Below are 13,575 nucleotides of genomic sequence, written 5' to 3'. Positions count from 1 at the left end.
TTGTGCTCCCAAAGACCAAATATACTCTAGTAGAAGGAATTTAAAAAAAAAAATAAAGTTACCGTAATTACTGTTGGAATGCGCATTGAACGCTTATAAAGGTAATAAGATTCACAGAAGAGGCCAAACAGATTCATTTAATTAATTTACTTTTTTGTTTCTATGAAAATAAGATAATATATTAACCTATTACATTAAAGATACGTGGGCCCCCTAAAAAAACAAATCATCTGTTTATCTTTCTTAAAGATAATAAACACATCCTTCAGGACATTTAACCAAATACTAATTTTACTTCATTACTTTCATTCTCTGCTTCTTCATAGTTTGTGACATTTCAAAGAAAATATTTACTCACCAACTGAAAACAGGGCTGCTTTAATAGACAAGTCCTTAATAAATATATGAATTTTACCAACAGTACAAATGAAACAAAAGCCAGAGCGAGCACAGCTGTGGATTAAAATCAGAATCAAAATGTGTTTTTCAGTAATCTCCAAAACGGTTTATTAAAATAACTACATCACATTAGGTAAATTACAAAATAAGCCAAAGTTACAAGCAAAGGAAAAAACTGCTCATTTGGATCTAGTGAAATGTTACAAAAAATACAACTTTGTAGTTTAAAACTACAAGATTTGACTAAATTCACATTAGAAAAGAAATGCTGTCGCCACACGACTCTGTAACAACAGGAACCAAGTCAGAGCTACTGAAAAACTTTCAGCCTTCATATTTAGTGATGAGGATGAGGACTGGCAGCATCAATTAAAATAACCTAAAAACACAGGACCAGACCACTGAAACAGACCACTAAACTCAGCTCTGACACTTAAAGTCCAGACTCAAAGTGCCCACATGTGCACGTAAGAAGCAAACATGGAGAAGGCAGAGAGCACAAGTGAGTGTCAATCACTTTCTTTGGAGACTCGGGATGTGGGGCGACCCATCAGTCTATCTGTACTGGTAATTCATGCCGCCGTCGCCTCTGCCGTAGCCCGCCGGGTTGTGGTACTGAGAGTGGTTGTTTCCAAAGCCCTGGCTGCTGCTGCCACCCTGTGAGTTGTAACTGGGCTGGCTGTTGAAACCTTCAAGGCAAATGTGAGAAACAGCAACAGAAAAGGCAGAGGCAGATTGTGAGAGATGTCTTCCTGCTATGCCTTGGTAATCATTTCTCCTGCATTTTTAACATTTATCACATATCGGTGATCAATAACAGCTGCACTCAGCACTGACAGCAGCCTGAGCACATCCTGCAGAGATCCAGCGTCAGAGATCCAGTGTGGCTTTAAGAAATCTGATAAAAGTCACAACCTCTAATCATTTCAAATCTCATTATGGGCAAATATGTTTTTGATGAACATCTATAAACTCCTTTACTAAATCCCTGTGACTCACCTTCATAACTGTAGTCTTGGCTCCCCCCAGCGCCCCCTGTCACCTGGCTCGGGTAGGCGGTGCTGTACGAGTAGCCACCTGTTCCCCCCTGGTTCTGCTTGAAACTCTTCTTTCCCTGCCCGTAGCCTTGGCCGTACTGGTTATAGGAGCCCTGCCCTGAGGAGCTGCTGGACTGGTAGCCCCCAGATCCACTGTTCGCACCCTGGGGACCTGGAAAGGCCGACTTGCCTCCCTTGTGTATGTGGGGTTTCTTTTTGGGGGTTTTGGCGGCAGAAGTGGCAGCATAGCCCCCGTCATTCTGGTAGTATGAGCCATAGGAGCCCTGTGCCGATCCTGGTGCTGTGCTGGCCGGAGGGCCCCCCGACGGGCTGCCGGACGCCCCGGCTCCTCCGTTTGTACCCCCATTGTTGTAGTAATCTGAGAAATAACAGCACGGCAGTCTTAAAACACAGGTCACACATGGTGCATGTTGGCAGCTGTCGGCTCTGTGCACTCAGCTTTCATTCATTCAGACCAGGAGCAACAGTAATGACTGGTGACTGGTTTATTAAAAAAACAAAGCATATAAAACAGCTGGAGCAGGTCTTCACTTCCCAAACATACATCAGGTGTCCCCCCTCAGTCCACTGATGCCTGCAACTACCAAACACTGCCAATGTAAGACCAGCATGCATTTGGTGTAGCCATGACCAACAGTGATGCTGATATGGTTAGGAGCAGATTTTACATGAACATGGTCAGTTCAAAAACAACACACACAAAAAAGAAATCAGCGTAATCATGACTGGAAGTAACAGAAAGGCTTCAGAATAAGACCAGAATTGATGGGGACGTTATCTTAGTGTCCTCTAAGTAGCTCGTGTATGTTCAGTTTGTTCTGCGGTCTCTGGCACGCCCTGACTAAATACAGCTTAGAAAGGTAAACAGCATGGGGGACGGACACCAGGCTGCTGCAGTCTTCACAATAATCCAAAAGGCTGTATGTTGTCCAGCTCCCACTGGCGTCCACTGAATCGTGATCCAGAAACAAAGCCTGTCCCTGGTCCCACATATGGAGGCGAGCTACAGTGAAGCGGCCCTGCAGGCTGGGGAGGTCCAGGTGTCCAGGCGCATAGGACAGGAGGTGACTAACGGCTACATGCATGCAGTGGCAGATCGTCCCCCCGTGTCAGGACATGACAAGCGGATATGCAAGACAGGGCGGAGGGTGGCTGTCACTTTGTTCCCAGGGTTGAGGACTTGGTGGTGAAGGGATTCATGGTGCTGCTGGAACACTACTGAGCATTTTGTCCTTTTGTATCGTCTCTACAGGACAGTTTCTGATTTTCTAACACTGGGGAAGATCTATGTCGCAAACTCGTGGTAGCCATAGCAGTCTGAGACAAAGTCACCTAAAGAGTGAGACAGGGCAGAGAAGGGAAGAAATGTCAAAATTAGATTTATGTGGATTTGTTCTGCCATGAAGTGGCAGCTGAATGACTCATTTGGTCAGATGGTGTTTAAAAGTCAATTGTTGGGTTTTTTAGATTTCTCTGCTCCTGTCACGCTCAGGTAGGTCAGTCCTCAGAACAGGCTGCCAGAAGGACGAAAAGCGGTTCTCATAAGAGGGGGCTTGTCAAAAAACCGACTCAATCCTGTGGCTTAAAGCAGAGAAATGTAAAATCACTGAACTGGGAAGAACATCCCAACATGGTTTATTGATTATTATCATAATTTGTTTCTAGACCAGACTACATCCTCTGTCGAGGTGGTTGGAACAGGCGTGAAATAGGAAAAGCAGGTTTTCCAGCATCGTCTCTGCTCACACACACACACACACACACACACACACGCACACACACACACACGCACACACGCACACACGCACACGCACACACACACACACACGCACACACACACACACACACACAGCAGCTTCACAACGTGCTCACACCTTCACTCTCCTACACCTGGGAAGCAGCTGTGTGTCTGGGTTCCTCACACGATAAACAAACGGCAGCAGCACACATCCAAACAAAGCAGGATCAAAGAAGCTGGAATGAATACTCACTGTATCCGGAGTTGGCGCTGTTCCCGTAACCATATGTTCCAAAGCCACCTGGGAGAAAGACAAATTCAGCACGCTGCTAAGACACTGTTTTCACCAGCACAGGCAGAGTGAGTCTGAGTGCGTCTCTACCTTGGCTGTAGCCGCCTCCGTTATTGAAGCCCCTGCCCCGCCCACGACCTCGACCTCCCCTCCCTCTGCCCCGCGGCGACGCTGTGTCTCCGCCTCCGGCCGCTCCCATCATGCTAAAGCCTGGAGAGTGCTGAGGAGCAAAAAAACGCATCATTACTTATCCCAGCAAAGCCTGAGCCATAGAACAATCCTCAGAAAACACACACCGACTGTAATTTCTAATTAACGTTTAGTTTTGTTTCGACCGTTTTTCTGTGCAGCAGCTAGAAAATCTTAATACCTACATTTACAATCTCTGTATTTTGTTAAGATGTAACTGCGATCTTGTGATAATTCTAGACAGTGTACTACTTTATCAAATACTTCGTCACAATTTAAAGACATGTTCAAGACTTGACAGTAAAATAACTTGTTCAAGGAGGATCCGGCTCTGAGGGTCTCCTCAGTTTCATGGTGCTTACCATGGGTGGTCCCTTTTTCTTTTTAGCAGCCTCAGTCACAGAGCCCTCGGGGAAGAGCCGCTCCAGAGCAGCCAGGGCAGCATAGGCCTTGGCCACCTTCTTATTGGATCCCGTCCCCTGGAATTTCTGGCCGTCAATCTCCACCTCCATGACGAAACGCTTGTCATGGCTGCCGCCGGTTTCTGAGATGAGCTCGTATTTGAGGCCACGCCGCTTCTCATTGAGCTCCATCACAGGGTTCTTGCCATGTTTAGTCAGGATTGGTCCCTGCTGGCGAGCAGTCTGACAGGGAAGGAGACGGTCAGTTCAGAGAACTTAATGACTTTTCATGTCTTCTTTCAAAAAACCAGCTCCAGACGTTGCTGTGAGCAGAGAGAAGCTGGTGGAGCAGTGGAACCAGAGACTATAAAGTGACGCTGGAGCTGGTTTTTGGAAACAGACGGGCCTCCCATTGTTGGTGAGGAAGAACCATGTGAGCCAGGTCAGCAGTGTGGCTCCCTGCTGTGGTTTTAATAGTTTTTGGACAACAATGGAGGTCTACGGCTCAGACCCATAAGCTGAACCAGGTTCTGGATTCACACATATTAGGCACCACATTCACTGGTGCTGCAGCTTCTTACCTCTACAGCATCGGGGGCCTCTGCAGCAGCAGCAGCTGCTACTGTGGTGGCAGCTGGAGTTTCAGTAGGTGCCACTACAGGCTTCAAGACTTCCACAGCTACAGCCACCTCGTCTGGTTTTACCGGCTCCGCCGTCTTCAGCTCCACGCCTGTCGGAAGACCCATGTCCTGCAGGACCTGAGACAGTCCACACATTCGTTACATTTAAACAATCACGGGGGAAAACCAGGCGTCTGAGACGGTGTTAAATCTGCAGATTTATTTAAAATGTCACGTGTGTTTGACCTGCTCACCTTCACAGCTACGTGCAGCTTGGCAGTACGTTTGGACGGACCAGAAGCCTCAAAGGTCTTCCCATCCACCTCTACAGCCATAGTGAAGACTGGGACATGAACTGGGCCAGTCTGGGATATGAGCTTGTACTGGAGACCAGGCTTCAGCTGATTGAGCCTCATCAGAGCGTTCATGGCCTGGGGGGGCTCGGCCTTCTCCTCTGGAGCTGCAGCGTGAAACGCAAGAAACAATCTATAGAAAAATCTACACTTTTGTAGTTGTGTTTGTAATCAATACATTTCTTATCAATACATGTAGATATTTTTTAATAATCAGAGGATTAATCATTTCCAAGTGGGAGAAATGTGGGGATCTGCCACACAAAAACATTCTGAATCATTTTACAGCCTTAACAGGACATTAACCTCATCACTGATCACTGAAGAACAGGTCGGGGGGGTTTGTGGTTGGCAGCCTGGAATAATAACAGAACACTTACACTTTTTCTGCAGCTTCTTCTTCTTCTTATTGGGACTCTTGTCATCAGTTCCCTCCTCTTCCTCAATGGGCCTTTTCATCGGGGGGGCGTATGCCGTACTGGGTGGGATTTGTACTAAATCGGAGACGCACACAAAACTGTGCCATCAGAACCTACAGAGCCTTTAGTGTGAGAGCCGTGTGAATAGTGTGGTGGAGCAGGCTGCCTTTACCTATGTAATCAATGGGAGTCTCAGTACGAGGTTTCTTGGGCATCTTTGAAGGGAGGGGGTCCATCCCAAGCACTTTGTGAAGCTGTCCGAAGGCCGACAGCCTTAAGGCATGCTGTGGACGCAGTCAGCGTGAGGTTCGCACTTACTACAAAGTGATTACACACTAACGCGGTTTTGTTTCACTCACTTGTGCACTCGCTGTGATGTCTTCTCTCTGCTGCTGGTCCAGGTGACCGATCGCATCAGTGGCCTCCTTCTCACATGGATCAGAGATTCCAGCTGCATCTACAACACAAGGAAACGACCGTTTGGGTGCACGACTCAGTTTTATCAGCATCATAAAGGACGGTGTGCTGACAGCTTGAGCTAGGCATTCCTAATAAAGTGGCAGCTGATTGTAGGAATATTCAAAATGAAATGCCCTAATAAACACCACAATAATTCAGATTTGGAGAATAGACTGCACACCTGCCATGAGGATTCCTGACGCCAGACACTCTAAAACTCTCCGCAGAGCTTCTCCTGCCCCCATGGGCCGGTTCCCTGTGCCGATGGCTTTCTCACAGATCAGCTCCAGTGGCTGCACAGATTGGGGAGGATGTTATTTTTCATCTTGGCTGCTGCATAAGACAGTATCTTAACCAGGTGCAGTCAAAGCATTAGGACACGTGAGCGTCAATAAACTTCTACATATTCAGCAGTTTCCAGATGATCAGCGGAGGTCGGGGATGAACTGAGGACACGTGCACTCACCCAGCCACGAAGCGGGGCCCACGTCGGGACACGGGCACACAGGTCCCTTAGGATCCGGATAACGATGACACAGGAGCGCAGCCCATTGGCTCTGGCCTGGGGACACAAGCAGGGGGTGAGAGGGAGGGGGTGAGGGAGGGCATTAGGAGGGCATGCAGCTTCAGTCAAAGAGGAAGACCAGCTGGAGAAAAAGCAAGAGAAACATCCAACTAAAGAAAAGTAACTTAAAATGAAGCCACACAGACTGTAAGAGTTTAGCTTTGTCATTATGGAAAAGAATAATGTTTGACCACTTTGTTAGAGGACCCTGCTAATGATCATTCACGTTCCTGACTGATGGTGTCGCTATCACACATAAAACACTGGTGTGTGTGTGTGTGTGTGTGTGTGTGGAGGGAAGAAAAACATGCGCATGACGTAAGATCAGGAGGGAAGGAGTAAATAAAGCCACCTCAAACTGAACGCAGGCTTCAATGTGAAGAACTAGTTTAGGTTTGTGCTTACATGAACTGTCACTGAAGGGGGTGATGGGTAAGTCAGTAGCACTCAAACTAAAAAAAATTCAACACAAGGTGCAATATTCCTGTTGAGTTTGGACACAAAGAGAAAGAGAAACAGCCAGAGAGCAGGAGAGGTTGAGGCCACACACTCCACAAAAAGAAGCTGCAGAGATGGAGCTCTGGTCGTGACAGAGCGAAAGCCGAAGATGACACAGGCCGCGATACTATGAAGAGTTATTAACATGGTTCACTACAAAACTGCAGCGGGAAGTAGCTTGGATCAATGTGAAAACAACAACAACAACAAGTCACTCACACCAACACGGACATTAGAGAAATATTGCACCCAGACACATTGTGTATTAGTCCCAGATGTTTTGGCTGATTTGTGTTAAGCAGCTGTGAGGGAGACTAATAAAATCAGGGACTATAAAGCAGCAATGAGCGTCTGTAAAAATGTGGCTGCAGCAGAACCTGTTAAGTGAGCAAAGCAAATCTACAATAGTGTAATGACAAAGGTTTCCTAAGAAACAAAACATCCAGATCATCAAGTATTACTACAGGAAGAACACTTCAAAAGAGTAAAAAGAATATAAAAATCACATGGAACGCCCAAATAAAAGACAAAAGAACATACAGCATAAAACCAAACTGAAAACTACTTCTGTTTTAGAGACAAATAAAGACAAGATCCAAACCTGGAACCACTTAGCGTGGCGGAGAGACGCCAAGGCAGTTAGGCATTTCTGCCTGTCCAGAACATCCGGGGGATCGTTGACTGAAAGCGTTTCTATTGGCAGGTGGAATAAGAAGACAAGGTACAGTTTGACCAAGGGGAGTTCTGTCAGCCGGCCAGGGGGAACACAGGCAGCCTTCCCAAACCACAGGCAGGAGGGGAAGGGGAGGGGGACCACCAATCACTCTCAGCTCCACATCTAATATGGTTTTAGCACGGCCCGGCGCACAATTAGTCTTAAACCCCACCCCCCAGAACAAAGCGAAGGTGACGTGGGCTGTAATTTCACTTTGTAAAAACAGAAATCATTAAAAAAATCCCTGAGATGAAAACCTGCGTTTGTGATGAAGTGTTTTCATCAGATAGGAGGTGGTCACTGCCACCGAAGGGCAGATGACACCAGAGTCTGGTTTGGCTCCAGTGAGGTCGTCGTCTCAGCAGAGGGTGACGCAGCTCGTGTCACAGGGAGAGAACAGGTGACCGATGACATCACGATGAGGAGCTTCACTGAGTCACACAACGTTGTGCAGCTAAACTGTGTGTCAACAGGAGACCAGACACATGCAAACACGGTTTCACCTACTGTAATGAAACGGATCCTTACCACATCTACATTTTCTATCTTAGAACATACTCAGGAACTATTCTCCATGCTGCACGGTGGCATCTACTTTTGAAGCAGCAGCAACAGACTCAATAACATCACGCAGAGACTAACTGAGTTAAAGTCACTGAGCCGCTGTCGACTTGCAGCCGATATCAGTTCACCACCAACCACATGTTGCTGGACGTGTTTGTTTTGAAGCTTCCAATCTGTTTTGGGCTCAAACAGATTGGAAGCGACAAAGCTTCGTAAGATTTCATCCTCCCATCACTGTTCAGTGCTGCAACAGGTCTACTTTTCTTTCCTGGCGCTAACAGGTGGTAGAGCCCCTCCCCTTTGCCCCATTCTGGGTACACTGCACTTTGCCCCTTCCGAGACAGAGAGCGGCCAGTTGGTCAAAGGTCCAGCGTCCCTAAAAATTGACAAACTAGAAGGCTTGACAGAGAGAATCAGAATTGGAACCACAGGCAGAAATGATCAGATGCACAAAAAGTGGGTATCAAAACAAGTCCACACTGCAGCAAAACTGATGGCTTTAAATAGAAAGAGCCAAATCGGGCATCACCGTTGGCACGGGGCTACAGAGAAGGTCAAGCTTCAACACCTGTACAGCTGATAACTCACAGCTGTAGACAGCTCTCCAGCAGAACGTGAACTAGTGGAAATCTTACTTTACTGTTCTGGTACATCCACAAATAAGATGGATGATTATATGCAAAACATGATGATTCCTTTGTCTGGTGCTACCTAATAACTTTGACCCCAGCTTTGAGAGCAGCTGGACTACAACAGAATCCAAGTGTCCCTTGTCGTTGTCTGTAACCCCGAGCCGTTCCTGCTCAGGAACTCCAGAGACAGTCGATAGCCCGCCGCCGGGCAGGACAGTCTCACCACACATCTTGCTACTCATTTTTGCTGCAATGCAAACCGTTCATCATCAATGATAAAACACATGCAAACAAAGTGGTCTCTCTCTTTTGTATTTGGTTAAATTCTCAGTAAGCCTTCATTTTATTGGTGACCCTGATCATTAGGGGGAAGAAAAGCCATGTCTTCATGTCAGTGAGCTACCTGCCCTATACTGTATATTGGGCCATCAAAAATGTACAATTACATTACATGGAACTACGAGAGTGACTAGAGAGCTATAAGCATAGCACAGTTTCATTATGTGACAGTGCATTCGTGTCCCCTAGCTCCATTGAAGGCCCAATAAACAATATCTGTCTACCCTGGTTTCCTGCCTGGGCTCCCTGCTGGGGGACGGGTGCCACTAACAACACAAACTCTGGGGCCCTGGTGAAGGAGCTTACCTCCGGCTGCAGCCCTCTCCATCTCCTCACGAACCAGCGGGGAGGTCAGGTGAATGGTGAGGGTTAGAGGGGGCTCCTTGGTGTTCTTGATCACAATGCTGGCCTCACGGATGTGCTGGCTCACCACATACTTGTCCTCTGTGATCAGCTGCGGGTCAGAAACGTGCTGGTCAAGGCCACTGATTTGACACCGTTACGTTCTTTAGGCTATAACCTGTCCTGCGTCATCTCTGCACACTTCATGCACAAAACAACAACACAGAAAGATTCATACAACAGCTGTTTAAAGAAGATATGAGGCGCTGGAACCAGTACATTTATAACAATCATCAAAATGTTTGACAATTAAGTTGATCAGCTCTAGTCAGTTTTAACCCTGGAATAATATATAAAACACAAGTACTATAGTACAACAGTAATGCTGCGCCCCTATAGCCAACATGTGCAGTGCCATCACATTCATAAATTCTGCATTTCTAAAATCAAAAGCCACTTTGATATGAGTGAAGAGGGTCATAATCCACTGCTTCACACACAGGCCGTCCACTGAAAGAGCAATAACGGTACATTTTCTCCAGAAAGTACTTTCCAGACACAATGTGCCAATAAAAGTGTTTCACAGGGGAAAAAGGCTCAAACACCACATCAATGCTCCCCCACACATGAACAGAAAAGCAGATGAAACAAAGACGGAGTCAGAGACAGACGGAGGAAGAGGAGTTAAGCCATAAGTCGGGAGCTCGTCTCTGTTTGCTCCACAGAAAAGAGTTAAGAGGCACTGAAGGTGGGTTTTAACAAACTTCTGAGAAGTGAAGAATGTTGTGGGGCCACCATCCGATGCTTCGTGAGCAGAAGGAGGATTTCTGGAGAGATGTGGACGTGTATGTGAGCTGCTGTGTTCACTGAGTTTCAGCAGTTTCACAAAGAGGAAGTTGTGATCAGGCTGTTGTGAAAGCGACTGTCAGAATCAGCGTTGTAAACAGACCAACCTTACAGATATCTGCAAATGATAAAAAGTTCTGTTCTGGTTCTGATGGACTTACGGAGATTTAAATCTGTGTGCGAAGGTATAAACAAACACACATTCCCTTTTGACTGTACATGTCCTGGTCATCTACTTATTAAGTCAGTAGAAGAAGAAATCTCTGGTGGTCTAGCCCAGTGTGACAGCAGCAGACAGTCAGGGCCATGTTGTTCATGTTTACTTTAAAAACAGATGGCAGGAAATAAATACGCAGCACAAATGCAGCATCAGTCAGACTCGAACACAAATGTTAACCTGAGCCGTGTTCTTACCCGGAGCTGTGTAACAAGGTTTTCAGACACTTTCTTCAGCAGACTGATGGTGGGCTTGTCCTTACAGAGCAGCACCAGCTCCAGGTCCAGGTCCCCCTTCAGTAACAGACCCTTGGCGACCAGGCCCACCCTCATTACACCACGCAGAGAGCGGGTGGCCTGATCTTTGTGCTCACTTTCATAAGACACAGCAAACAAAAAGGTGTTTAGAGAAGAAGTTTTAAACCATTTCTTACTGACTGATCTTCATCGCTGACACCTCCTCACCTTTCTTTCTCAGGCTCTGTGCCGTCAGAGTCAGACTTGGAAGTTCCCTTCTCCTGCTTATCCAACCAGTCAGACACGGCCTTGAGCGCCCGCTCCGTGTGAGACACCATGTTCTGTACACTCTCCAGCTCCTCCTGAGTTGGGTAGATGGCAGAGTGTTTGGCCATAACATGGCGGTCATCATTCATGAAGACACGCATGGAGCGGTGTCGCATTGGGGGAGGCTAGTGGTGAAAAGAAAAAATATATATATATATATGAGTGAAGGAGACTCCTCCTGCAGGAAAAACAACTACACCACATCAAACACAAAAACATCACAGCCCTTGAAAAAGCATCTACAATTGCGTCACAGTGCAGAGAAAACCCTGACGCCTCCTGACGGTGCATTAACACGTCACCGTGCTGTGACTCTTTACTGTTTATTTAACAGGCGGCTGCCTCAAAGAGCAGGATCACTGCGCTACCTGCACAACTGCTCAGAATAAATCCCAGAGCGGCTCTCCCAATTTCAGTCCACACTGTGGATTTGAAAATATTCCTGGTTTAATTCACAACTGTTCTTCTTCCAATCACATTAATCCTACTCCAGGAGACAGGCTCTAGCTCGGGCTGCAAATCACATTTATATTACTTGAAAGCTTCTATTTGATTACACTAACAGACCTACTTTCTCTGTCACTCCCTTGTCTTTAATTAATTAAAACGCTGAATAACAAGGGAAAAGCTTCTAACACCAGTGTTTACACAAGAGCTCCTAAAGCCCTGGCTGACTGGATCAACAAAACATAGGCACCAGCCCTGAAGCTTAAATTAGATGTGACACATTGATTTGGCCCGTTAACAGGAACACTGAACCAAAGCTTGGTGTGTGTCTGCTGCCGTCAGACATTCGATCACATGACATAAAGGTCTTTACCATAGTTGTTCCAGACGCCGCAGTGTAGATCCAGTGAACAATAGTGTTAAAAGGGTCTTTTCAGCAGCAGATGACAATGTGGCCGCTCGTCTCTGCAGGATAAAAAACAGACACAACACAAATTAAAAATAGGTTTGGGCCACATTTGGTTTCTGTAGATATGCACCATGTTTAATACAAATTCCTGAATCTACTAACACAGAACAAAGTCTCTGTTCATGTGCAGCTGAAATCGAGTATCACCAGCTGCAGCAGCAGAAGGTTGTTGGCACAGCAGGACAGGACTCCAGGACACAACACGGCCCTGATTACTCCAACTACCCTCATGGAGCAGGGACCACTCGTCAGTGTGTTGTGTTGTCAGTTTATTAGGAACCCCTGTGTCGGACCCAGTCGGTTTATTAGGAACCCCTGTGTCGGACCCAGTCGGTTTATTAGGAACCCCTGTGTCAGACTGATCAGTCTGATCCAACAGTCATGCAGTGAATCCTCCTCCATGTGTTCAGACTCTTTCACAGCTGGATGATCAGTTTGGAGGCTGGAATCTGTTCTGGACTGGACTCTTGTCATAAAGCGTTCTGGTTCTGGTGTTTAGCCTCATTGGTATAAACGGGAGTGGACACAATAATAGAAACAGGTGTTAGTATAAGACAATCCAGCCCCCAAAGGATCGCACAGCTGACTCACCGGATCTCTAAATCAGTTTTATCCCTGCAGGACTGACCTGGTAAGTTCAGGTGTGCTCCATTACCTGCCCAGGTGTCGCGTCCATTCGCAGTAAAATGGGTTGAAAAGACAAAACATTGGTCATGGCTGGGTCAACAACATACCGAACCCACAAGCTAACAGCACACGTTAAACCTGCACCGACACACGGATTTTATTTCGCGGGGAAGAGCGTGCTCGGACCGGGTCACCTGAGAGTTTCGGACCGAACCCGCAGCTGCACCGGGGCGATTTAAAAACAGACGCCATTTTACCTCGGTCCGCAGCTAACGTTAGCCCACAACCCCCACAAAAACGGACCGTTCAAGGCTACAAACCGCAAAACACAACAACACGAAATACTCATTATTTGTGCCGACCGCAGGGCTGGACTGAAGTACCGACATTCACCTTAAAACCCGGTGAGACGGTGATGTCGGTGTTTTGTCTGTCAGACGCCAAAATGGTCGAGGAGACCCCATTGAACGCTCGCGTTAGCACAACAGGTTAGCTTAGCCGACAAACACGGATCCGTCTCCTCAACCGGAAATACACATACAGTGAAATAGATCAACAAACTTTATTGGTGTCGGTCACCTGGAGTCCACACCTGCTCCCGTGACCCACTGAAATCATTTATTTGTCGGACTCACCGTGTGTCGGTGCCGCCTGCTAGCTCCCGGTCTCTGCCACGGCTCAGACACACAGGGACACGCCCACGACCTGAAACGAAGACGCTCACTGGACGGAGGATACACGTGACTTCAGATGTAGCCAATCGGAAAACAGAATGTATAGAAACAAGGGGCGTGGCTACTAATGGTAGCGTTGCTCATCTAGC

General features: G+C 46.9%; 1 protein-coding gene across 2 annotated transcripts; it reads right to left on the bottom strand.

Annotated features, from left to right (window-relative positions):
• Positions 1–480: 480 nt before the first annotated feature.
• On the bottom strand, positions 481–13,475 carry LOC113140561 (interleukin enhancer-binding factor 3 homolog). 2 transcript variants are annotated; one of them, XM_026324447.1, is made up of 18 exons: positions 13,388–13,475; positions 12,030–12,121; positions 11,111–11,334; positions 10,844–11,018; positions 9,548–9,695; positions 7,593–7,684; positions 6,395–6,490; positions 6,110–6,221; positions 5,829–5,926; positions 5,642–5,753; positions 5,431–5,544; positions 4,952–5,157; positions 4,659–4,835; positions 4,039–4,320; positions 3,578–3,707; positions 3,449–3,496; positions 1,399–1,815; positions 481–1,088 (listed from the first exon to the last, which is right to left on the bottom strand). In XM_026324447.1, exons 2-18 carry the CDS (start codon positions 12,030–12,032, stop codon positions 955–957), a joined length of 2,568 nt encoding a protein of 855 aa, XP_026180232.1. In that variant the 5' UTR covers positions 12,033–12,121; positions 13,388–13,475; the 3' UTR covers positions 481–954. The 2 variants fall into 2 exon arrangements, with proteins under 2 accessions (XP_026180232.1, XP_026180233.1); XM_026324448.1 differs by lacking the exons at positions 481–1,088; positions 1,399–1,815 and adding an exon at positions 1,928–2,789.
• Between the last annotated feature and the right edge of the window lie 100 nt (positions 13,476–13,575).

The sequence above is a fragment of the Mastacembelus armatus genome, chromosome 8, assembly GCF_900324485.2.
Source record: "Mastacembelus armatus chromosome 8, fMasArm1.2, whole genome shotgun sequence".
Classification (NCBI taxonomy): Eukaryota; Metazoa; Chordata; class Actinopteri; order Synbranchiformes; family Mastacembelidae; genus Mastacembelus; species Mastacembelus armatus.
Note: the sequence above shows the minus strand (reverse complement) of the source record. Positions and strands in the feature narration are given on the sequence as shown.

What these genes read in the sequence shown, in the direction of transcription:
- LOC113140561 (XM_026324447.1), bottom strand. An exon ending in AGCTGCACGTAGCTGTGAAG is followed by an intron (nt 4,836 to 4,951) that starts GTGAGCAGGTCA and finishes GGACTGTCTCAG; the next exon opens with GTCCTGCAGGACATGGGTCT. An exon ending in AGAAAAAGGGACCACCCATG is followed by an intron (nt 3,708 to 4,038) that starts GTAAGCACCATG and finishes TTTGCTCCTCAG; the next exon opens with CACTCTCCAGGCTTTAGCAT.